This window comes from Trichosurus vulpecula, chromosome 4 (assembly GCF_011100635.1).
Source record: "Trichosurus vulpecula isolate mTriVul1 chromosome 4, mTriVul1.pri, whole genome shotgun sequence".
Classification (NCBI taxonomy): domain Eukaryota; kingdom Metazoa; phylum Chordata; class Mammalia; order Diprotodontia; family Phalangeridae; genus Trichosurus; species Trichosurus vulpecula.
In genome coordinates, this window is record NC_050576.1 from 199,021,751 (window position 1) to 199,046,047 (window position 24,297).

The 24,297-nt window shown below is 48.6% G+C and overlaps 2 protein-coding genes across 2 annotated transcripts in view; one reads left to right on the forward strand and one right to left on the reverse strand.

Moving 5' to 3' along the window:
- RECQL5 (RecQ like helicase 5) overlaps positions 1-8,904 on the forward strand; it is a 34,605-nt gene extending 25,701 nt beyond the window's left edge. Inside the window, exons 9-20 of the mRNA XM_036756009.1 lie at positions 2,860-3,078; positions 3,388-3,487; positions 4,124-4,160; positions 4,301-4,359; positions 4,458-4,531; positions 5,170-5,263; positions 5,585-5,713; positions 6,198-6,724; positions 6,981-7,056; positions 7,325-7,576; positions 7,886-7,955; positions 8,040-8,904. Of these exons, the coding sequence (XP_036611904.1) occupies positions 2,860-3,078; positions 3,388-3,487; positions 4,124-4,160; positions 4,301-4,359; positions 4,458-4,531; positions 5,170-5,263; positions 5,585-5,713; positions 6,198-6,724; positions 6,981-7,056; positions 7,325-7,576; positions 7,886-7,955; positions 8,040-8,143 (1,741 nt within the window). The 3' untranslated portion in view covers positions 8,144-8,904. The remainder of the gene's footprint in view (positions 1-2,859; positions 3,079-3,387; positions 3,488-4,123; positions 4,161-4,300; positions 4,360-4,457; positions 4,532-5,169; positions 5,264-5,584; positions 5,714-6,197; positions 6,725-6,980; positions 7,057-7,324; positions 7,577-7,885; positions 7,956-8,039) is intronic.
- Positions 8,905-9,343: 439 nt separating this feature from the next.
- MYO15B (myosin XVB) overlaps positions 9,344-24,297 on the reverse strand; it is a 29,298-nt gene continuing 14,344 nt past the window's right edge. Inside the window, exons 17-42 of the mRNA XM_036755647.1 lie at positions 23,066-23,366; positions 22,873-22,963; positions 22,399-22,639; positions 18,578-18,690; positions 18,312-18,371; positions 17,480-17,555; positions 17,085-17,203; positions 16,421-16,539; positions 16,167-16,308; positions 14,979-15,090; positions 14,326-14,495; positions 13,421-13,569; positions 13,141-13,198; positions 12,910-12,982; positions 12,548-12,618; positions 12,267-12,340; positions 12,054-12,169; positions 11,818-11,912; positions 11,614-11,691; positions 11,433-11,526; positions 11,061-11,206; positions 10,746-10,867; positions 10,404-10,534; positions 9,857-9,990; positions 9,524-9,658; positions 9,344-9,400 (exon numbers count right to left, since the gene is read on the reverse strand). Of these exons, the coding sequence (XP_036611542.1) occupies positions 9,344-9,400; positions 9,524-9,658; positions 9,857-9,990; positions 10,404-10,534; positions 10,746-10,867; positions 11,061-11,206; positions 11,433-11,526; positions 11,614-11,691; positions 11,818-11,912; positions 12,054-12,169; positions 12,267-12,340; positions 12,548-12,618; positions 12,910-12,982; positions 13,141-13,198; positions 13,421-13,569; positions 14,326-14,495; positions 14,979-15,090; positions 16,167-16,308; positions 16,421-16,539; positions 17,085-17,203; positions 17,480-17,555; positions 18,312-18,371; positions 18,578-18,690; positions 22,399-22,639; positions 22,873-22,963; positions 23,066-23,366 (3,077 nt within the window). The remainder of the gene's footprint in view (positions 9,401-9,523; positions 9,659-9,856; positions 9,991-10,403; positions 10,535-10,745; positions 10,868-11,060; positions 11,207-11,432; positions 11,527-11,613; positions 11,692-11,817; positions 11,913-12,053; positions 12,170-12,266; positions 12,341-12,547; positions 12,619-12,909; positions 12,983-13,140; positions 13,199-13,420; positions 13,570-14,325; positions 14,496-14,978; positions 15,091-16,166; positions 16,309-16,420; positions 16,540-17,084; positions 17,204-17,479; positions 17,556-18,311; positions 18,372-18,577; positions 18,691-22,398; positions 22,640-22,872; positions 22,964-23,065; positions 23,367-24,297) is intronic.

Below are 24,297 nucleotides of genomic sequence, written 5' to 3' on the forward strand. Positions count from 1 at the left end.
CTGTCAGGGTTGGGGGAGGGGGGGACAGAAGAAAGGAGAAGGGAGAAGAACTCCCTCTCTTCTCCTTCACTGTTTCTCTTGCCCATTTTGTGGTGAGCTGTTCTGGGGTCTGGCTGGGCCTGCCCATTTCGGGATGTTGACTTGAAGTGCTTTACTCTGATTAGATCAAGGCAGTTCCTAGAATTCTCTAGCTAAAGACAACCCAAAGGATTTCACCTAAGTTTGGGGGTGGGGAAAGAAGTAAGCCACCCAAGGCAATAGGCTCCATCTGGGGACGGATTTTAGTTCTCCATCTCTTCCCGTTCTTCCTACCTTCTTTCCCCAGCTTGCCCCCCTCCCTTTCAGGCTACTCTTTTAGGAAAGTAAGAGGGTTGGGGGGTAAGCAGATCACTCAGACCACCCAGGATGAATCTGTTTTCTTGTTTCTTCAAAGCAGTTTGTCCTCACAGATCCCTGGAAAAGAACTCCTTTTAGCCCTTCTGATCACTCAGGATTAAAAGACATGAGGGAAAATCTGAACTTTAAGATTATTGAAATGGGTAAATAGAGCTGTTGGTATGGTTGATTCAGAAGGTCCCTCCAATGGGAGAGAAATGGATAGTTTCCTCAGAAGTTTGACTGGAAACAGCAGCTTACCATAGTGTGTAACCATAATAATAGAGGGATTAGTGCTCAGGAAAGACCTTTCTATTTGGTTTTATCAGATCAGGCCTAGAATCCTTAGCGGCTTCTCCAGGTTACCAGTGACCTCTTCTCATCCCTAGCCCTGAAAGACAAGAGCAATAAAAAACCCACAGTTTGTGTGTGTGTGTGTGTGTGTGTGTGTGTGTGTGTGTGTGTGTGTTTTTCCAGGTTCTAAGCAGGCTAAGGAAATTTCCATGGTATCTGGTGGGGCCCACTGCCCCACATTCCTATCTCCTTGTCCTCATCACCCACCCCCAGTCTCAAGGGTGAGGCTTTTTGAACTGAGTGGATGGAGCCTTTTGACATTTGGCTGTCATGCCACAGTGGCAGGCCAAGCAATCCCCAGGGCAAAGAGAGGACTGAACGTGGCCCCACTCTGCCCCGCTGTCAAAGGGGCCCTTTTTCTGAATACAAAACCCCAGTGAGTCAGCTCAGTGGTGTTGGGAGTGGTGGAGAGAGCCTTCTTTGTGGAGATACTGCTCAGCCACTAGGGATCTAGGAAAAACGCACAGTCACCCCACTGTCCAGAAAACTCTCACCTGTGATGGGGCAGAGACCCAGAGTATATACATCCATGTACATAGCAGCAGCCTAGCAGCTCTACCTCTGTTCCCCCTTCTTTGTCTTTGTCACTATATTGTCTGGAAGCTAAGTGACAGCCTAGAATCATATTCCTAAAGCCCAACGATAGCTTTAAAAAAAAACATTTTCAGTGAATAAAAATTCTCTCCTTCCTGTTTTCCTCCTTTTCAAAAAAAGAAAAATTACTGCATTGGCCGTGTCCAAAAATATATATATTTCATTCTCTTCCCAGAGTCTGTCACCTCTCTCATAGGAGATGGGTAATAGGTTTCATCATTAATTCTGTGAAATTATGATTGATCATTGCATCAATCAGAGTTCTGAAATTTTTTAACATCTGTCTTTACAGTGTTGGTTCTGCTCATTTCTCTCTGCATAAGTCCATAATGCCCAGGATTCTCTTAAATGGTGCCTTTTCTCATTTGTTATGGCACAGTAGAATTCTATTACATTCCTATGCCATTCTTCAGTCGATGGGCACCCCTTAGTTTCCTGTTCTTTGCCACCACAAAAAGAGCTGCAATGAATAATTTTGTCCATGTGGAGCCTTTTCCTCTTTCTTTTATCTCCTTGGGGATAGGCCTAAGAGTGGTATCCCTGGGTGAAAGGGTATGCACGGTTTAGTAACATTTGGGGCACAGTTCAGTTGCTTTGCAGAATGTCAGGACCAGTTCCCAGCTCCACTAACAGTGGCTCTTTTTGTGTCCCCTTTCCCAGGCCTCTGTGTGTGTCCCAAAGATTGGCTTCCCATTCCTGAGTCAGAATCTGAGGATCCTTTGGGGAAATGGGGCCTTAGTGCAGAAGTTAAAGAAGCCTTTATCTGTTCACAGCCAGATAGCCAAGGGGTTTAGGTCAAGGCCTTAGATGGTAAAAGGTTTTGGAGAGGGAGGCAGGAGGCAGTCCAAGGGTGGGGCTGGGACTGCAGAAGGCTCCCTGTTCCTTGCCCCAAAAGTTTACTTACATATTTGTAAAGCAGCTGTTCAAAACTACCTAAACACACACACTCACAGTTGATTGTTTTTTATGTTAGTTTGTTTCTCTTGCTTTGAGTGGGACTTAATGGAGTGGCTTATGCAGACCTTGCCCTAGTGGGATGACTTCCTAAAAGAGAGCTGCTAGGAATTCAGGCCAAGGGACTGAAGCTCTTAGAGCCCACATTCCTAAAGAATGCAAATGGTACAGGTTATCCCTGGGCCTGTATATTTGCTGAGTGTTTCTGGAAAGCCCAAAAGCTGGGTGACTTTGAGTTCAGCAAGTCTCTGCACATTGGCACTTTGCTCCCAGCCCTTCCTCCCTGGGTACTTCATTGAAATCAGTGTCCCTTGTATGGCATTTCTTTTATACTGCTTTGTATTAGAGCTATTTGTGTGCAAAATCGCAAGCCCTTCCAATGCAGGAACGATGTCTCTGATCTTTGCTCCCCCTCGCAGTAGCTTGCATACTGAGTACGTATTTTTTGAATGCATAAATGACCCTTCTTTAAGGGGTTTCCCATTAGACACCACATATGTCTTTCACAATATGACATTTGACTTGCTAAGGTACAGCTCAGGTTCCCCTTTCCCCAGTCCTTACCTTTGATGCTTGTTCCAGGTGCCGCCATGCTGCCATTGCTAGGTACTTTGGGGACGCACCCCCTCCCTGCTCCAAAGGCTGTGACCACTGCAAGAGCCCTGGGGCTGTTAGGAAGCAGCTGGATGCCTTGGAGAGGAGCAGCAGCTGGAGTAAGACACAAATCAGAAGCTCTCGTGGGAATGACTCTGACTCAGAGCTGTATGAAGGTGGCCGTAGGGGATATGACGGCTTTGGCAGGTAAGGGGAGCTTGGAAGCCTGCAGGCAGTGAAGGGAGAAGGGGATCATCCTAGCCCACTTTGGGGGAACTCCATCCATTTTCCTTGGTATTGGTGGCCCAGGGTTCTTCCAACCCTCTAGTTCCTGGATCTTATAGCTGGTCGTGCTGGGCCAGTACTTGCAGTCTCATGTTGCTGTGGGTAGCCTGGCCTTGGACTTCAGGGAAGCTTGTTGGGGAAACCCTGCCAGATGACCACAGTGGTTGGTGTGAGGAAGGCGGAGGAAGCAAGCTTGGGACTGGAGATTCTCACTCCCAGCTTGACATTCAGATACGATGAAGACTCAGGAAGCAATGGAGCCGAAGGCAACGATGAAGCCCAAAGGCGAGAATGGAACCATTTCTACCAGACTCAGATGAACCTTCGAAAGGTGAAGACTGGGGGTTTGGTCTGGAGAAAGGTCTCACTTAACTGGCTTTTGTCACCTTAAGTTGATAGTACAGGGTGTTGCCCTGAAATGAAGGAAGGAACATTTTTACTGTGTGCCAGGCACTGGAGATATGAATGTTAAAAAGAGAACGCAGTTCTTGCCTTCAAGGAGTTTACATTCTAACAGAGGAGCAGTGGCTAAAGGAGGACTGTTTTGGCTTAGAAAGTTACAGGGATGGTGAATGGATCCATAAAGAAATAGACTGGCACACCCTTTCCAGTAGCGTGATGGTATTGATTTGATTCTGACCTGGACAGGGAAAAGGGACAGTCGATGACATCCCTGTGGTAGCAAGATGGCTGCCAAGAAGAGGGCAAGAGAAGTGAAGTGTGGCTAGGGCTCCTGGGGAGGGTGAGCCAGCCGTGGAGGCACTGAGCCAATCGGGACTGCCCTTCCCCTCTCTCCCTTCCAGAATTGAAAGGGTTAAGTCACCCAGGGCATGACCTTCAGCCAGAAGAGAAACCTTTTGCCCTTCTGACCTCCCATCCCTTCTTCAGTTGCTGGGTTAGGAGCTCCCCGTTTTAGGCTAAGTGTACAGGAGGGTGTGATGTGCTTGCTCATTGTGTCTTTCCATAGGGTAAAGAACCCAAGAAAGAGGAGTTCATCCCCCCAGGTGGGTGTATGAGTGACCCCAGAGCTGGGTAAGTAGGGGACTCAGGGGAGAGGCTGTGAAGGATCAGGAACCACAGGACTCGAGTCATGGGCAGTGGTGAGAGAGCCTGTTTCCTCCAGACTCATCCATTTCTTCTCCAGATGATGATTGTCCCCTGAAGGAGGCCTCTAGCAGGAAGATTCCCCGGCTTACTGTGAAGGTAAAGAAATGTGCCTGCCCCTCTGACCTCTGGCCCTTCCTGGGCTCACCTGCCTGCAGTTGTCTGACTCTCTCTTTCCCCTGGTTCTTGGGTATCAGGCTCGGGAACACTGTTTGAAGATGTTGGAGGAGGCCCTGAGCAACAACCTACAAACAGTTTGCCCTACAGAGAGGTAAGGTTCATAATAATAATAGCCACCTGTACTATTTCTATAGTACTTTATTTCAGCCTGTGGGGAGGTTGAGGTAGAAAAGCCAGATGTTCATAAATTTTAAGTCTGTGGTGTCCAGGGACCTAACCTGTTCTCTCCCCAATAAGCCATTCACATCAGGCTCAGATTCCTCAGCCACCAATCCACGAAGCTGTCTCCACCTCCACCAGGTTGTCAAAATGTCCTAAGTAAAGTTTATTTCCCAGTTGCTCCACTAGGGGGAGGCCTTGGCTAAAGCTGGGGTACTTGAAAGAACCAGCCGTGTGTGCAGAGAAAGGAAGCAGAGGACTCCCAGATTCCTGGGGGCCCTCCCTAGGATCTCCTGTTCTCGCCTGCCCCTCTGGCCTGTCCCAGATACGAGACTCACCCATATTCAGAACATTTGCTTCATCCTCTGTCCCTCTCCTGGAGGCCTCCTGGAGACCTTACCCATAGAGACCAGGTGGATGACAACCCAGTAGTGACCCTCTACTACACATATATGAAGGGCCTCAGGGTGGATGGTCACAGTCCTAGGGATAGTATTCCAACAGGGTTTGTGCTACAGGGGAACTTGGGAGCTGGCCACAACCTTCCCTAATATATCCATACACATACAGGACTGAAAAGCAGGCCTGTGCGGTGGAGCTGGAGTATGAGGCATTTCGAAGTACCAAGATGGCCAATCTGTATAAAGCCAGTGTGTTGAAGAAGGTAGGCACTTCAGTGAAGGCAGTGGGACCCTGGGGAAGGGGAAGGATGTCTGGTTTAGCTCTGAGCCTCCCTTCGAGGTCCCTGACCCCATGACAGATGGAACTCCCTCCTCACAAGGTGGACTCTCCATTAATTCTTCCCAGCTGACATCCCCTCTATCTTGTGAGCACTGGGGGATGAGCAGAGTGCCCATGTGGACCACTCTCTCCATCAGATAGCATCTTGAGAGATCAGCTGGGTTTTTTTGGCCCCTTGATTGCAAGGAGAAGGTTTGACTGGTTTGTGGTATCCTCTGCTCAGTGCCGCCTTCTTGACCCCAAGGTGGCAGAGATCCACAAAGCCTCCAGTGATGGCAAGCTCTACCTTTTTGGTGATGGTGGGAACCAGAACTGCGGGGCCCAGGCTGTGATACCTGAAGAAGACATCCGACCAGCCTCCCAAGTGTATTCAGTGAGTGGGGGGAGGGGAAGGGGAGGTGAAGGGTGGGGCTGGGGGTGGGCAATAAGATACAAAAGGTGCCGTGTCTGGTTTTGATAGGCATCACAGTTTTGAGCCAGAAACAGACTTGTCCATGGGACCACTTGGCATATGCTTTGCTAACAAAGGAAATATTTTACCCCCTTCTCTTGACATCACCCCTTCTCAGTTGAGGCATCCCAAGGTACCTCCTTTCTCAGCTTTTAAGCTGCATTTATCTTTTCCTTGGAACATTCTAACCCAAATTCCTTGGGCCCTGCTAAGGAGAGGATTCCATTCCTCCAAGAGGTGTTGCCTCTGCTTCTGAAATGGCACAAAGATGCCTTCTTTCCTCTCTTCTTCTGTATTTGTCTTTCTCCCCCAGAGGGGAAAAGCATAGTAGGGTCACAGCAGGCAGGGCCAGCCAGCAGGTCTGATAGAAGCCTGGTCAGACCCCTCCATCATCTTCTTTCCATAGTTCAAACCAAAGAGGAAAGGAGCTGGCTTCCAGACAGGCTCTGAGCCCTTCCAGACAGCAGCTGAGCTCTGGCAGAGGTCCTTGGCTGAGGAGCAGGTGCTGCCTCCAGAAGGAGGAGAGCAGCCTGGCCCAAGAGACACCTCACAACCCGAAAAGAAGGCAGACACCCTCCCAGAGCAGAGAGTTCTTGAAGGTGGACTTGAGAAAAGTGGACCATTGCCTGAAAAGAAGGCTAAAAGGTCTCCTGAGGACCAGCCTGTCATCAAGTCTCAGGCCAGCAAGAAGCAGCAGTTGCTGGCCAAGGCAGCAAAGAATTCTCAGGAGATAACCCACTTCTTCTCCCACCAAGGGGCAAAGAGCCCACCCCTACCTGGCTCATCGACCTTGCAGACAATGGACTTCAGTCCCACTCGGGAAGGGACGCAAGGACTGGAGTTAGCCTTGGGAAAGAGTACAATGGAGGACAGAGCCCTAAGGCATTTGTCTGCCCTGAGCCAGGCAGAGACCACGGAAGAGCCGGAAGCAAGGTGAGGGGGCTCAGGATGGCAAAGGCTAGTGTTAGAGACCTCCAGAAATCACTGGGAGTAGATTGAGCATCACTCCCTGAACAGGAGTGAAGGGTGGAGGAAACTACTCACAGTGACTGGGCTTGAACTGCTTGGGGGTGGGTGGGGTGAGAGGGCAGCTATTACTCAGTCCTAAACTGAGGCTGCTAAGGTTTAAGGAGGAACTTCTGGAAAGGGCCAGGACACCTACTTTGCTCTCCCCATCCTCCCCACTCAGCATCGAGGTCAAATCTGAGGTCCAGCCCCTCCCCCCAGAGGACACCCAGCCACGGAAACGGTCCAGATCCCATCAGGTATCATTCTAGAACTCAGTCTCTCCTGCCAAAGGCAGGCTGGGGCAGGGAGAATGGGGGGAGGGGTCAGCCACCTCCTGAGTCCAAGCTTGAAGTTTGCTGGAGGGTCTTTGGTGGGTCTGCTAGAACTCCTTAGAATTAATTTGAGGCCCCCAAGCTGGTTGTGCTTCTGCCTTGGAGGAGCAAGGCAGAGCTTAGCTTGGGTCTAATTCTTAGTTGGTGAGGAAATGGAACCTAGGGTTGACAGGTCCACTGTGGTCATGCCCAGGCGATTCCAGAGGACCAGACTCAGAAGAGGCCTCGACCCACATCCAAACCCTCCATCTTGATACCACCAGAGGTCAAGGTCAGCGGTCCTTCCAAAAAAGAAGTGAGTTTTGACCAGAGTACAGAGAACCAAGGCCCTAGTCAGCTTCTGGACCAAAGACCAAGGACCCCTGGTGTCTCTCTGAAGGAGGCTGCAGACATTGTAGTCAAGTATCTAACCCCTTTCTACAAGAATGGCAAGTTTGCTTCCAAGGTAGGGTGTATAAGCCCCTTCCTACCCCAGTAGCTATTCCATTGTCCTTTAGCACTTGGCTATTAGGGCCAGGAGGCACAGGGAGATGGGGAATAGTCAGCCGCCGAGGGTAGGGCAGCTTCCGCATGCTAATGGTAGTTACTATTCATGTTATTGCGAAGGAGGGCAAGGGATGCTACCCTTCTTTGAACTCTGTCCCTCCCTTGTACCAGGCTAAATGCAGGGGGCTGTCCCCAGAGGGAGAGCTGCTAAGTAGCTTGGGGAGATGACAAAGCTTACTGCCTTCCTCTCTGTCTTCTGACTTCCCAGGAATTATTTAAGGGGTTTGCCCGCCACCTTTCCCACTTGCTGACCCAGAAGATGCCTCCATGGGGGAGTGGTGAGTGCCCTGGGCCTTGCTTTGGGAGACTAAGGGGAAGCACCTTGCAAGGGGACAGAGTCTTACCCTTCCACCTATTTGCAGTGAAAGAAGAGGCCCAGAAGCTCATCAGGCAGTTTTTTCAAAGCCGGGCCAGGTGTGAAAGTGAAAGTGACTGGCTGGACCTGCCTGACCCAGGTCAGAGATAACTCATGTTGGAGAGGAGGAGAAGATTGGTATAGCACTGGAGAGGCCACAGTGTCTACTGAGAGCTCGGGCCCCTTCTTGGCTCATGCCCTGGGAAGCCCCCAGTGACTTTACTTCAGCCCCATGCCAGGCCAGCTTAAGGGAGACTGGTTTTGTGCTGTGGGCTCATGGCTTTAGAGGATTGGGGTTGGGGCCAGAATCAGGATGAGAATTCTGCTGCTGCTGCTGCTGCTGCTGCTAGGGAAAAGCTTTCCCCTTTCCCAGGGTCCCAGTGTCTGCCTATGCAAAAACCTTACTTGAAGGGGGTTGTCAGGAATACCTCCATCCCTCAGGGCCAGGGCTAGAGCTCATACCTTCCCACCTGTCAAGTAGAAGTCTCATCTTTACATCTTTAAGTGCTGCTTCCTCATTCTTGTGGATGGACTTTATTGGTTGACTCTCTGGAAGAAGGGGCTAGCTCTGAGCTAGCTGGAAGGTGGCTCCTGGAGGAGGAGGTGGGAATTTGGAGGGTGCCTCCACTCTGCACTTTTCAATGTGTTGGTGGTACTGCTGTCTGGTGTGCCCACATTCCTACCTTCATGCCCTCTACCTCCATCTGAAGCTGTATCTACCAACTTTGCTACCAGGGTACGTTTATGAGACCCTGGGACCCCTCAGAAGCCATACTTTTCCCGGACCCATCTGCTAGGGCCAGGATGGCCTATTAGTGTTTAGAATTGGAATAAAAGTCTTTATTCTGATCAGGCTCAGTTCTGTTCCCCAGACTCCAGGCTCTTCTCCTTGGTTCTGCTCCCCTCCCTTATTCATATCAATGAGACACTTTGATTGTTTGAGGTTTTATTTTCTTTGCATCTGTCCCCACCGGGTCTGGGGCTGGACCTGGGTGAGGATGAGTGGGAAAACAGGTTCTGCACCCTGATGGCACAAAGAGTGGGCAGGATCCAGCTTCTTAAACTGAGCACGTGCTGCCCAATTCCAGGCTGCAGCTCAGACCCAGTCTCAGAGGGAGCTGTCATCCTCATACCCAGGCCACCCCTTCTCTTCTGCCCCAGCTTAGAGCAGAGGCACGAACACCAGGAAGTGTTAGCTCACCAAGGAGAAGAGACTGCTGAGGGTAGGAGTGTAGAGGAGAGGAAAGAGGAGAAAAACGATCCTTTACTCCCCACTCCTTCCCCTTTCAACTCAGGATGAACTGGGCCAGGCTAGGGAGAGGTACTGTACTCCATTAAGAAGATGAGGGTGTGCTGTAACTCTTGGGCCTGTCAGAGCAAAGTGGACATTAGTGGGAACTCTCTTCTTGATGAGAGTCTGGGCTGTGGGGGGAGATGGATCAGTGACTTGTTGGCCATTCTCCTGACAGCAGGATGACTATTGGCTCTCACCTGGGGCAACTCGAACCAGATGGTCTTGGGATTGGCAGAAGATCCATAGTAGAGCTCCAACCCTGGGATATTGTCCAGGGGACCGAGCTGACGTAATTTCTGTATGTCTTTCAGAGTGATGGAATAGCACTGTTCCTGGGGAGGGGAGAGGACATGGAAGAGGGAGTGGCTCACTCTGGGAATGGCATGGCAGGTCAGGAAGAGGAGTAGTTCTCTAAATCTTTGTGGGGATCAGGGTAGAAAGATGAGTGGAGTGGAGGGCAGTTGTATGAGTGAGGTGCAGGAAGACCTGAGAAAAGTTGGGGGTGGGAGGGGAAGGAGAATCACACCCACCTGAGAACTAGGATCCACCAAGATGAGGTGCCGATGGTTGAGGCCCAGTAAGCAGGGGGTGACTATCGTTGGCTCGCTCACCCGAAGCACACTGAACACCATATAACCAAAGAGAGGAAGGTGTCTCACAGCCTCTGTAGGCAGACAACAAAGATGGGGGATTAACCAACATGTCAGTGAATTGTCTCACTGTTCAAACATTGCTAACGCCTGCTCCACCTCCTTGCAGTGGAGATTGAGGATAAAGAATATAGAAAGGAAGGCGCTTTGAAAACGTTTGTAAGCCAGGCTATGACCCTTGGGCCCATGTGGTAGGATGGGTAGAGAATATCATTGGGTGGGGAGAGTGGGGGACCAGGAACCCATAGTCTATCTCAGCAAACCTGTAAGCCAGGTCAAGTATAGGATGAGGGGAAGAACAGAGGGGAATCTGGTGGGTTCCTCTACAGCTCCCTCAACCTATTCATTGCTAGCACAGTCCTACTCCCATTCCTTATTAAAACCCTTACTGTCTGTTGGCCATCCCCACCCAAAGAAGGTAGCCCACCAATGAAGTTGACATGTGCTTCTCTGTGGCTATATGTCAAATCCCTCAGCTGGCTCTTCACCAAATTCTCCAAGATACTCAAATTCACCCGCTGCTGTAGTGGCTGTGGGACGTATCTCAGTAGATCCTGCCTGAGAGAAGTGGGTGTTGGGACCAGCCCTGCCTGAATACCAGGCCAAGTATATCTAGACCTAAAAGCATTGGAAGGCGTGGGACAGATGAGGGGGGAGGCTTAAGGGGAAGTGATGGGAAGGATGGACTCGGAGTATTGAAGGAGAGGCTGGCATTGAGTATGGCACCCCTGATAGAAGTAGGCCCGCCCCTGCCCTTTGGGGCTCATACTTAGAAGACAGATTGATGCTCTCTCTGCTCAGGTGCTGCAGGGCCGCCAGAGGAGCCAGTAGAGCTTCGACTTGGGGTTGGGTGCTGATCAACAGCTTTCCCTGCAAGTAATCCTGATGTACCTGAGGGAATAGGGCAGATGAGGGGGAGTCTGCTGCCCCTGATGACTTTGGCTCCCAAACTCATCCCTTTGCCTCTGCATCCACTCTCATCCACCCCTCTTCTCTGACCCCTACTGCTCCTCACCATCCACTTCCCTCTTATCTCTGGGAGAACCAGAGGTGGTAGGGCCTTAGGAAGAGGCCTGGGGCTGACCTGGCCGTAGTGCATGTTGATGTAGATGTCATTTTCATAATGCAGCGGGGTGTCCCAGGTGAGGCGGCGACTGTGCAGCTCCACACCAGTTTCTCGTAGCACATCGTTGAGGTACTCGTTGAGGTACAGAGGCCTCACCAGTAGACCTGTCAAAAATGGTCAGGAGATGCTCACAGCCTGGCATTCCATCCCCTAGGGCAGGGCCTCTGAGAGCCCTTCATGCAAAGTGTACAGCACTCATCTGAAAGCTACTGCTCCCCTTGCCTCAAGCATGGACTCAAGTCTTTCCAACCTTTGCTGCTCCTTCCATGTCACTTAGAGATCTCCTTTGAGGAGGACTCAGCCAGTCCTAGGCAGTGGGCCCTGCCTCACCTTTCTCCTTGAGGAAGATGGCAAACTCTTGCATCTCCAGGGGTTCTCTGATGCCCATCTGTCTACACGTCTCCTCCACCACTTCCGTCACCACCTGGTGTGTGGGTGAGATCATAAGTGAAGAGGGAAAGGGGCTTCACTCCCCACAATCTCCATTGCTAACTGACCACCTGGGACTCACCGTGAAGGTCTGGATGACTGTCTTGTATTCCATACCTCCAGACAGGTGGAGCGAAAGCGGTCGAATCGTCTGCCCCTTCTGCCAAGGAAAATTGCAGAGTGAGACTACATACCAGCGATAGACAAACCTACAGGGACAGTGACCCTAGGCTCCTTCCTCTCCCACAGGGGGCACTCAAAATGATCTCCCTCCCAGAGCAAGTACCAGGAAGGCTTTCATCTCGCCTGCGGTGGGCAGGTGCTGGCGACCTCCATATTTGACGGTGTGTTGTAAATGTTCTTGGCATTTCTGGGCCAACTCTGTGTAGAGATGGGGAGGTCAGGACTGAGATCATCTTGTCTTCTCTCCCCCCACCCCCTCCCCTGAAGAAGGTCTGGCACTTTGGTTTTTTTTTTTTTCCACCATCACCTTTAGCACGCCCTTCCCCCCCTTCAAGGTACCTTGACTGGAGGCAGCATCCTGCAGATACTTGGTGACATAGGGCATCAGGGTGGGTGAGGGAAGGAAGTAACCGGTGAGGAGATTAAGGAGGTGCCATCCCCGAATGCAGTGTTCCCTGAGAGGCAGAAATCAAAACAGCCTGGATCATCTCTACCTCCCCCAAACCCTGCCATTCTCCTCTGCCCCAGCTTCACCCTTTCCACAGCACTCACTGTTGGGGGTTCTCTGTGACCTGTTTGATGAGCTGGCAGTAAATTTCATCTTTCAAGGCGTTTTTCCGGCACAGCTATGGGAATAGGAATTTAATTTCCAGAGAGGTGAGGACAGAAAGGTTGGGGAAGGGGCAGGGTACATATTCTGGTGTTGAGGACATCAGAAGAGGGGACAGAGTAATGGTCATGGAGCATAGGATTCAATTTAAGGACCTGGACATGGCAGGACTAGGTACTCAAGGGCTCTCCTGTGTCCCTGGACTTCCAGCTCCAATACTCACCTTCAGCATCTCAAATGGTATGTCCAACTCATCTTTCTTCTTGGGCTTATCGCCCATAAATTGCATCACAGCTACAGAGCAAAAGTGAGAGAAGATAGGTAGAGAGAGCTAGGTGGGTGTGTTGGGAAGAGGCTAAGTGGGGGTGCCTTGAGTTCTAGATATGAGTGACTAAGAGCCATAGAAACCTGTGCACATTTGGTAATACTGTGGTAGACAGGGAGTAGAGACTAAAGGAAGAAGGCAGGGGAGTCCTAGTCCTAGACACCCAGGAGCACAAGTCCAGCATCCCAATATCTGTGATGCTGCCAGCCAATAAGAAACATTTGCCCTAGGTATGCCCCCAACAACCATAGATGACTTACCCCTGAAGTTCTCCACGGCTAGCTTGTTCATATCCTCGTCGATTAAGTTGGTAAGAGATTGCTGGATGGGAGCCTGAGGGTCAGAGTTGTTTGGGCAGTGACCATGGAGCAATAGTCCAGAAAGGCTGTAACAGACTATAAAGTCTGGATCTGCCCACCTTTCATGCCAGTTGTCTGAAAGGAGATCACTCAGGAAGGGGATGGGTACCCTCTCACCCTTGACCTCCTTACCTTGGTATGTTGCACCAGGCTTCTGGCATGATTTTTTGACATCACCATCCAGCCCTTCCTAGATTAAGGACAAGGCCTAGTTAGTTCTTCACAGGCAGGAGACCGCCTGAGGACTAGTCAGAGGCCTTGGGGGTTGGGGAAATCAGGTTACCCTCTCTTTGTTCCTGCTGTTTGGAGTTAAGTGAGCAGATGAATTTGGGTACAGGATCATGACCAAACCACAGAGAAAGGCACAGAGTGCCAATGTGGGAATGGATCCCCCCAGGCTCTGGGCACTTACGAGGTCTGTGTTGGCCGGAAGTACTTCAGGGCATACTCCCACATGGTGTAAGTGTTGGTACTAGCATCCAGAGCAGAGTGGACATCCGTGAAGACAGAGCTGGTCACCACAGAGGACTCACTGGGTGCCTGGGTGTGGGTGTGTTCACACTGAAGGTAGAGGAAACCTAGCGTCAACTCAGTCACTACAGTTGGCCACTAGTGGTGGTTGTGTTTCCAGGCACCAGCCGCCGTGTTTGTCTATGCCCCCATCCTATCCCATGCTATAAGCAGGCAGGTGCCTGCAGTGCAGATGCATAGGTGCAACATCACAAGTCAGTCAAGCCAAAGAAGCTTTTATTGAGCACCTACCTGGCGCTATGCCAGGCTCTGTGCAAGACACAAAGAGAAGTGCGCCAATGGTTTCCCTGCTCTCAGGGAGCGTACAGTCTAGTTAGTGAGACAAGACGAAGGAAACAACGCTAGGTAGCATTCACTAACCAAGGGCTCAGCTACGATTTATCTTCTGATGAAGTACTCTTGGATCAAATACAAAGTGCTTAGCTTTGTTCCAGCCGGCCCTTTACAAGCAGTCACAAATCCCCCTCCCCAGTGGCCACGTGGTCACCCTGCTGCTTGAGGGCAGGGATTACGTCTTCAATTCCTTCCCTATTTCTTGGAGCACTGAGCCCTGGTCTCTAAATAGTAGGTGTGAACTTAGTCAGTCTCAGCTGACTTGGAGTTGGATGATTTTTTTTTTTCCCTGGTGGGTCAAGAGAGAGAAGAAAAGATTCCTTTTCCCAGGACTTGATTTTGAGAATTCAGGCCAAGATAGTCTCAAGGGAAGAGGGTGGTGTTCACAGTGCTGGCAAAGTTCAGGAATTGCTAGTTAAGCCTCAGCCTGTCAGTTACTCCAAGCTCCCTCACCTCCGTGGCCTGGTTCTCTTTAGACAATCCTGGTTCTCCTCTTGGAAGACTCCTTTGCCCCGCATCCCTCTGCTCCTTGGGGAAGTGGAGGTAGTCAGGCGCAGCAGTCACTTTCACCATGTCAGAAGGAAAGAGCCCAGATCGACCCCCAATGGAGCCAAATTGCCACCCTGCAAGTGTCAAAAGCAGTGCTGGGGCTAGAACGCAGAGGCATCTGATGCCAAGCCTGAGTTCTGGCCCTAAATGCCACCCAACTCACTTGGCTGGCCAAAGGACTGTTACCACCTCCAGCTCCTGTCTTCAGCCCACATGGTATAAGTATCCTCCCCTCCATTCCAACAAACAGATAATATCCTTCACCATGCTGTGCATCAGGCAGCTGGGTGGCACAGCAGATACAGTGCTAGGCCTGAAGACTCATCTTCATGAGTTCAAATCTGGCTTTAGACACTTAATAGTTGTGTGACCCTGGGCAAGTCACTTAACCTTGTTTGCCTTAGTTTCCTCATCTATAAAATGAGCTGGACAAGGAAATGGCAAGTGGCAAGTACTCCAGTATCTTTGACGAGAGAACCCTACATAGGGTCACAGAGAGTCCCACACAACTGGAGAGCAACATACGATGCATCCAGGCAGGGTACATCAATGTTTACCTGGCTCTAGGGAGGCCATGGGCAGCAACTTAATGATGTCTCCACAGCGGAAGCTCAGGAGGCTTCGGTCATCAGTGACATAGCTCCGGAGGGCAATAACATAGCTTGAGTCCTGGAGAGGGAGAAGCAGTTGGAGCAAAGGAGTGCATTCTCTGCCTGACGGCTCCCTCAGCCTTGTCCGTTAGTCTTCACCTCTGATTCTTACCATCTCTCACTCCCTTCAAAGCTCAACTCAAGAGCCACCCTCCTGAAATCACCAACACTACCTTAGATTTTCTATCACTTTCCACTCACCAACCCTTTCTGCCTTCCCAGATCAAAACACCCCTCTACAGACACCACTCCCCTTACATGTGTTGTCTTCCCCTGTTAGAATAAAACCTCCTCAAGGGTAAAGATTGTCTTCATTTTGTATTTTTATCCCCATTGTTTAGCAAACAATCAACAAGCATTTTTAAAGCCCCTAAGTATGCCTCTGCACAACTTCCACCCAGTGTTACTGGTTCTCTCTCCAGGGTTGAAGAAAGTTAAATCTAATCTGTCTTCCACATGTCAGCCTTTAAATATTTAAAGGCAGCCAAGCCTGCCCCCTGAACGTCTTTGCAGCATGGTGAACTACATCTAAACTCCTAGATTCTAGGGAAACTCTGTTGGACCCCGAGACCTAAATATTGGAAGGGTTGGACTAACTCAGGGCTTCTCAGCCTGAGGGTCCCCAGATAGATTTCAGGGGGTCCATGATCTTGGATGGAAAAAATGCATCTTTATTTTCATTAACCTCTAACTGAAATTTGATGTTTCCTTAAATTATGATTTTGAAAAAAAAAATTTTTCTTATGAAGTGGTCCATAAGCTTCACCAGACTGCCAAAAGGGTCCATGACACAATAATTTTAAGAATTTCTGGATTCAGTGATGCCTAAGGTGCCTCAAACATTCTCCAATGTTCTCCAATCCTATTGAGGATTAAAATGTCCACTTGTGACATGGTAGTTACCTGGGGTAGGACAACCTAGTATTTATTGTCCCAGTGGCCTCCACAAGCACCAATATTTCTCCCACATACCTGTTGTACAGCCTCTGGGTACTCCCACCATCATAGCTGTTACCCAATCTGCCTCCAATGATCCTTCCTCCCCTTCTTCAACTCACCTTTCCACCTTTCCACCCTTGCCCCATGCCCACTCACTTTTTTGAGCTCATTCAAGAACAACTCCACCATGGACTTGATTGTCTGGGCTTGAGTTGTGTGCAACATTAGTTGCTCATTCCTCAGGCACAGTTGGAGAATGCCATGTCCTTGGTCCTTTACCTCCAGGACTTCTGCAAAACTGTGGATGAATCAATTGGGGATAGAAACTATATTAAAGATAACCAACTTATCCTTAAGAATAGGGAAAGCTCCCAGGAGGCCGTCTACTGCCACCTCCCAGCCCTCCTGACCTGTAGCTGCGGAGGGTCTTGAGGTGGTCTGTGTGGAAGGTAGCATTGTTCACAGCTTTGAGCAGGCGAAGGCCCCAATGAGACACAGCCAGAAATTGTACATCACTGCCACTCTCCCCCTATAAGAGAATTCGGGGTCACAGTGTTGATAGGGGAAGGGGAAGGAAAATCTCCTAGCAGTGAGGAAGGGGGCCAAGGGATACATAGGAGATAGGATGCTCTGCTAAATGCATGAATTTTGATTCTTGAGTGCCATGGAAATGTTTACATCCTTCTGTCCATTCTGTCACTGCCATCAAGCTTGTGGACTCCTTCCTGATGGCAGGAGCTATGTCCTGTCTCCTTTATCTGACTAGGGGCTACTTCCCAGGAGCAAGGACTGTGTCTACTCTGTTAGACTGGGAGGTTCCTGAAGGAAGGAATCATGTCTGCCTGCTGAGACTTGGAGCTCCCTTCTATTCCACTGCCGTTCCATAATGCCCGGCACGTAGGACACTGCATTCACCATGGTGGTTGACTTTGATGGTGGAGGATATGAGATGACATTCCAAGGCACCAAAAACATACTTGGGCAAACTAGGATTTATGAGGAATAACCCACCACCAAACCCTGCACAGTTCCAGATAGCGGGCCCTGCCAGGGTTATGCAGGGTTCACACTGACCGAAACATGGAAGATTCGAGAGAAGTAATTGTCCCAGTTGTCCCGGGCAGCTACCACGATTCTCTTCTTGATACTGTCTTCAGTGATGGAACTAGCATCCACGCCCACCTGCAAGTCCGCTGTAGACGAGACTCTCTTAACTTGGCCACTACCCCACCTATCTTCCTTGACAATTCCCCTCCCTCTCTAACTACCTTATCCCATCCTGACTACTCAAGGTCTTAGATTATTGCTGAAAGGAGGGGGAGGTCCACTTCTAGAGACCCCCACAGATGCCTCCATCAGCATTTTCCTCACCCCCTCCAATATGACTTTGGCTCCCAATGGTTAGAACACAAGATTCTCCCATCTTTTTGACTACCACTCCCAACCCCAAGGTTTCCTAGTCCTTATACCTAGCATATCCTTCATCTTGTTCCGTTCATGTGGGGAGATTCGAATACAGGACTCAGCGAAGGTGTCACGTAGGATCTGAGGATGTAGCAAGGTCTCATTACCATGGGGACCTCTAGGGTAAGAGTCAACCTCCCAAGGAATGACCACAGACAGAAATACCAATAGTCCCAGACTCCTAAAGGGTCCTCTGTTCCCCCATCGGTCTGTCTCTGTCTATGTCTAGATCCCTGTTTCTCTCTGCCCCTCAATACTTGTGTGAATGCCTATGGATATCTTTGTGTCTCTCAATGACCATCTTTTATCTTTGGGCATGTCTGTGTCTTGTAACACTGCTCCTCCACCAACCGAAAATGAATCTTACACATAGGCATGGTTGGGACTGTGACTTAAGAAATGCTATGAGGCGTTCTTTATTGCCTGGGTTTCATTTAATGCCACTGCCCGAAGTATTGCCATTCATTAATTAATATAGGTTAGCATAGCCTCCTTTAATGTGAAAATGCTCCTGGGAGAGAGAACTTGAATTAGTTTTATCAGATTGCTTCATAATCTACCCTCCACTACCTAAATGAAAACAGAAATGCCCACTAACTAGGGATTTTAAGCAACATTGGACAAGAGATGGGAAGGGAGGGAGGGAAGAGAGGAGGGATTCTGGAGGATGGAACACAAGTCGGGGGGAGAGCAGGCCCCGGGACCAGAGCTGAGATTCTGAGCATCCTGGGGCAGCGTGAAACCACTTGGAGTGGAGTGTCATGAAGTGGAGGGTTATTGAGACAAGTGTACAAATTTTCCCTTTCAGGGAGAGGGGTATAAAGAAACGGCACTCACTTGTTCACAAAGAAGTCTCAAACAGTAGGGGTGAGTGAAGCTCTCTCGGGGGTAGAACACCTGTGAGAGGTATAGAGAGATATGAATGGATCCCAAAGAATAGTGGAGCCATTGTCTGGATGTAAATGGGAAGGCCCCACTTCTGGCTAGCCCCCTTGCCACCTATCCTGGCCCATTAATGACTCCAGTAAGGCCAGGCCAGGAGCACGGAGAAGAGGGGACAGGGCCAATAATGGAATAGAATAGGAGATCCACTGTCTTCCTACCTCTTTTCGAAGAAACAGCCTCCAAGTGGCACTGACATAAGCAAAGGAAACACTGCTTGAGGCACGAAGCAGCTGGGTGCTGATGTGTCCATCCCCCATGGACAGAACTGGGTCTAGAGGTCAGACAAAGTAACATTAGAGACTCCAACACCCTGTGCTTTCCAACTTTTTGAAACCCTATTTGGAGTTTTCTTGGCAAAGATGGTTTGCCATTTCCTTCTCCAGCTCATTTTACAGATGAGGAAACTGAGGCAAACAGGCTTAAGTGACTTGCCCAGGGTGACAGAGCTAGTAAGTATCTGAGGCCAGATTTGAACTCAGGAAGATGAGCCTTCCTTACTTTGGGCCCGGTGCTCTATGCACTATGGTGCCACCTAGCTATTAGCAACATCCCAAATCCCATAAAGTAGCTAGGCAGCACAGTGGATAGAGCATTGGACCATGAGTCAGGAAGACCTGAGTTCAAATCCAGTCTCAGATACAGCTTGCCCGTGTCACTTAAGGTCTGTCTGCCTCAGCTTTCTCATCCGTGAAACAGGAATTAAAATAGCACCTACCTCCCGGGGAGGTTGTGAGGAGTAAATGAAACAATATTTGTAAAGTGCTTTCCAATCCTAAAGCACTATGTAAATGTTAGCTATCATTAGAATTGGTTATTATACCCAATCATCTGCCACATCCCATCTCTTCTACCTCCACAACTCTCCCTTCCACTTTGTTCCTCTCACATGACCATTCCTTTAATTATCTACTCTCATGTGGACAGGTAAAGCCTCCTACTTGGTCTCCCTGCTTCCAGCCTCTTCTCTCCATTCTGTTTTCCACAAAACTGGAAAAGTAGTCTTCCTACACCTCAGATCTGACTCCATGACTCTCCTGATCACTAGCCCTCAGTTGCTCCCTGCTGCCCTCCAGGACAAAAAATAAATTTCTTAAAATTGCCCAATCTGATCCAAACCAACTCTTCCAGCCTCACTTCTTGTCCCTCATCCTTCACTTGAGACCAATTCCAGACAACTGGACCACTCACTGTTTGTGTGAAGTCTCGGGGCCTCTCTTCATCTGCACAGAGTAAATGATTCTCTTTGCTGGAAGACTCTCCAGCCTCATTCCCATTCTTAGAACCCTCATCTCTTTCAAGGCTTAGTAGCTAAGTTGTCTCCTCTTCCTTATAGCCTCACCTGATCCCAGCGGCTAATAGTGTTTTTCTCTCTTCTCGAATTTTCCTAGAGCATTTTGTCTGGATTTCTTCCTTCCCCCATCACTCTCTATCTTGTATGATACCTGTGTATATCCTGCATCCCCCCATAGAAGTGAGGAACCTTGTTGTTTGTTTATCTGTGTATTTCCAGTGATTAGTACTGTGTGCTAATAAGCATTTGCTATGACATAACTAAATATAAGTATGAATATAAGAACTGAATATAAGTATGAATAATGGAAATAAGTATTTATTATGAAAATGTGTTTTGCATGACTACACACATATAACCTATGTCAAAGTACTTGCCTTCTCAGAAATTGAGGGGCAGGGAGGAGAAGGGAGGAAAAGAGAGAATTTGGAACTCAAAATTTGAAAAAAAGAATGTTAAAATTGTTTTTACATGTAATTGGGGAAAAAATAAAATATTAAATAATAGAAAAAAAGAAATAAGTAGTCGTTAAATGAATTAAGATATCAGTGGGGAATGAGACTCATTGAAAATTCAATTGAACTCAGTGAGTGCTGAGTTCAAATCTAACTGGCGATAGATACTGGCGGCATGACCCTGGGCAACAGCTGACAGGCGCGGAGAACCTTTGGCCTCAAGGCCGCATGTGGCTCTCTAGGTCTTCAAGCGAGGCCCTTTGACTGAATCCAAACTTCTTTTGGGATTTGTTCTATGAAGTTTGGCCACATGTGGCCTTGAGGCCCATAAGTTCCCCATCCCTGGAATTTCTCGGTGCTCCAGGGCTTCTTAAACTTCAGTGAACGTGGGGCTCTCAACCCACAGTTTAAGAAAGGGCAACACCAGGACTAAGTTACCAAGAAGATGTCAATTTTCATTGTATCGGTAGAGGGAGTTCCCTTTACCAATGAAATCGGAGGTCCCTGTCGCTGAATCTAAATAAAAGCTAAAATACCGAGTAATACAAATTAAATTCAAGAGGGAAAAATCGTGAATAGAGCATCGGCCCTGGAGTCAGGAGGACCTAAGTTCAAATCCTTCCTCAGATACTTCATACTTACTAGCTATGTGACCTTAGGCAATTCACTTAACCCCAATTGCCTCACTTTCCCCACTCAAAAAAAAAAAGGAAGAAAAAGAGGGAAAAATCCCTAATAAGAGTGGTGAACCATGTAGATGAGGGCAGAAAGAGATCAAAAAAGGTGTCTTATAGCAGGGAGCATCTGAGGCAGGTTTGTGGGAGTTAAGGGAAAGGAGAAAGAATTGTTTGGTGAGAGTCTTATTCCCCAGGGACCCCTTGAAGCGAGAAGAGCTTGAGGGGAAGAACAGACCCTCAATCTTTATTGCCTTCAAGGTCAGATGTCTGATATACCCATGAGATACCCACCTCCACTCCAAATGAGGTGGCCTAATGCAACACTGAAGCACTCATAAGGGTGTTTCTATGGAACAAGGCCCCATAATGTTTTCCCTGAACAAATTAATGATGTTAGGTGAAGTCCTAAATAGGATTTCCATTCCTGTTATTGCTATCTTTTAAATTTCCTGTTCTTAACTTTCTGAAATCCCAGAATATTCTTGACTCTGGGACAGTCCATTATTCCTTAGCTCCTCTCCAACCTCTAACCTCCATCCTTTACATGGTAGATTGGCTAGGGCACTAAATTTGGAATCAGCAAGACCTGAGTTCAAATCTTGCCTCGATTTATTAGTTGTGTAACCTTGGTCAAGGTTACCTGACAAGCACCGGGCATGGAGTCAGAAAGAGCTGAGTGCAAATTTAACCTCAGACATTTACTAGTTGTGTGACCCCCTTGGGCAAGTCATTTAATCCTGGTTGCCTTAGTTTCCTGATCTATGGCCTCTAAGGTCCCTTCTACCTCTGATTTTTTTGGGGGGAGGGGTGGCGGTGAAGGAATGAGTCTCCCTATCTCACCCAGGCTGGAAGTATGATGTCACTTATAGCTGGATCCAAGCAACTGATTACTGCTCAGTACAGAAGCTTTACCTGGCTTCGTTTTTCCCACTTCCCACTTCTCTCATTCTCAGTCAACCTGGTGGCCCTCCACTCCCCAGGGCTTCGCCATACTGGTTCCAGATTTAGCGTGGACACTCAATCATCTTTAGCCCAAACACAAATGGTCCACCGGCCTCTCCCGGTAGCAGGAATTACAGGGGTACTCCACTACCCTGGCATAGTTCTAAATCCACAGCCCTATGGCCAGCTAAGCTAGCAACCCACCCCTGAAGAGGATTTAGCTTGTCACAATTTAACACCCTTCACAAAGCCAGGTGCTCCAGCCCAGCTCCTCCATATTTGAAAATAAAAGTCTCTCTAGCCAGAGCAGTGAGACCTATTTAGTTCCAAACCCCACCTGCTCAATATGGCTGTCACTTGGGAATGGAAATAAACTTGATTTAAGGATAACTTCTAGATTCAATTATAAAGCCAAAGAATCAGAAAGTCTCAGAGTTAGAAGGCACCTCAGAGTTCCTTTAATCTCAGCTCTTCTACCATGTCGAGGAATACAACCAGAAACCGATTCTTCCCAAAAAAGGTCATCAGAAACCTGCCTCCCCAGAAACCCAGGATGCAGATTCCAACCCTAAAAGGCACAAGTGACTAGGATGGGTCCATGGGGGTTTCCTCACCTGAACGAGGTGAGGCCGGGCTCTCTGATGGGGGAGAAAGCGGAGGTGGAGGTGGAGGTGGAGGTGGAGGTGGAGGTGACAGAGGCTGAGGAATCGAGGTCACGGATTGAACTGGGGCAAACAGATCCTTCAGGGGTCTCTGCTTCTCTTTGATGGAGCTAGAAGGTTCAAAGGAGATGGAGGACTTGGGCCGATCTGCAACCGGTGGTGGTGAGTCCTTCCTAGGGCCCAGAGCTGATGGCTTGGAGGAAATTGAAAAGAGTTATTCATGGACCTGTGCCCACTAGGCACCTTTCCCTTCCCTCAGAGACTCACAAGATGACAAGTCGGTGTAAAAACAGGAAGGGATGGGGAGGGAGACCATAGGACTTTTGCTCCTACAGACACACAGAATTCCCCAAGAATGATAAGGAACAGAAAAAGAGTCAGAATTGTAAAACCCAGGATTTCAGGGGCCCAGTCCCTCAGATTCACCGAAGGAGGCAGATGATTGCCATTAAGACCCAGTTTGGCCAGGGCCTCATCCTTGGGGTCATTCTTCTTTAAGAAATGCTTTGGAGGATTCCTGGGGAAGGAACAGGGAGACAGAGGATCAGCCCCAGGGAGGCCTCCCCACCATCCCTTTGGAAAACTTTCCTCCAATTCCTGGTAACCCCTTGACCCCGACCTGGTGGGCAGTATTGGTTCAGGCACTGGTGCAGGGCGGCTCCGGTACATCTTGATGATGTTACGAATTTCTTTACTGGGTTCTTCTAGTTTGTGGGCTGGTTTTGAGCTTCGTACCACAGTACCTGGAGGCCTTTCCCTATTCTCCTTTTGGCTTTTGGCTCCTGGGTTAATGGCAGTTTTAGCTTCATCTCCTGCTTTGGCTCCAGCACCATCTTCACTCTTAGGTTTGTCTCCTCCCTTCTTTTTTTTAAGTGGTTTCTTGACCACTGGGGGAGGGGGAGGAGGAGGAGGAGAAGGTGCTATGAAAAGGAAGGAGAAAATAGTTAGAAGGTCACTTAGTAATGCTGGGGGGTGGGAGAGGGGAGAACCTAGTCTCAGTTGTCTGCTCTGATCCTATCTTCCTCTTCTTACCCCTACCTAGTGTAACATCGATTTCATTTAGTTCTCCCACAGTCTATATATACAATACTGTATCTTTAAGAACCAAATGGAATGTTTTGGAAAAAGCAGCTTATGTTGGTAATTGGAAATCCATTGCATATAATATACATCAGATTTTTTTTGATGTGTTGATTGATCTTTTTGGGGGGGTAGGGGAGGCAATCAGGGTTAAGTGAATTGCCTAGGCTCCCACGGCTAGTAAGTGTCTGAGGCTGGATTTGAACTCAGGGGCTCTAGGGCTGGTGCTCTATCCATTGCACCACCTACCTGCCCCATGTTGATTGATTTTGTTAAATTTTTTCCCCTCCTCTTTCTCTTTAAAAAAAATCCTTTATTTTAAAGAATGGTTCTTTGAGGGGAGGGAAGAGGAAGTATACAAGGGAAAATGTAGGCAATATAAAAGCAAAAGATGTTAATAAGAGTCTAATTTTTTAAAAAAGACACATCCTGCCATGAGGTACTTTTTCTCCCTGTGGATAAGGACAGTTAGATATGTTTTATATTTACTCTTTGAATATCTATGAGGAATCAGTGTAGAAGACAAAGAGGAGAAGCTTCTGCCTTTGTCAGAATTGTAAATCTGTTTATGTTAAGAAGCAACACTATAAAGAGAGTCTTAAGAAGAGTCTGTGAAGAGCAGCAAATATTTGAGAAAGATTTTCCTGTGATGACTGAAAAAGAGAAGAAAGAACAAAGGCCTAACCTAACATTTCCTGAAAAGAGTGAATTTAGGCTTTATCTTAAGGAGAAATATGAAGGAGATTCTTAAGAATCTTCACTTAGTATTTG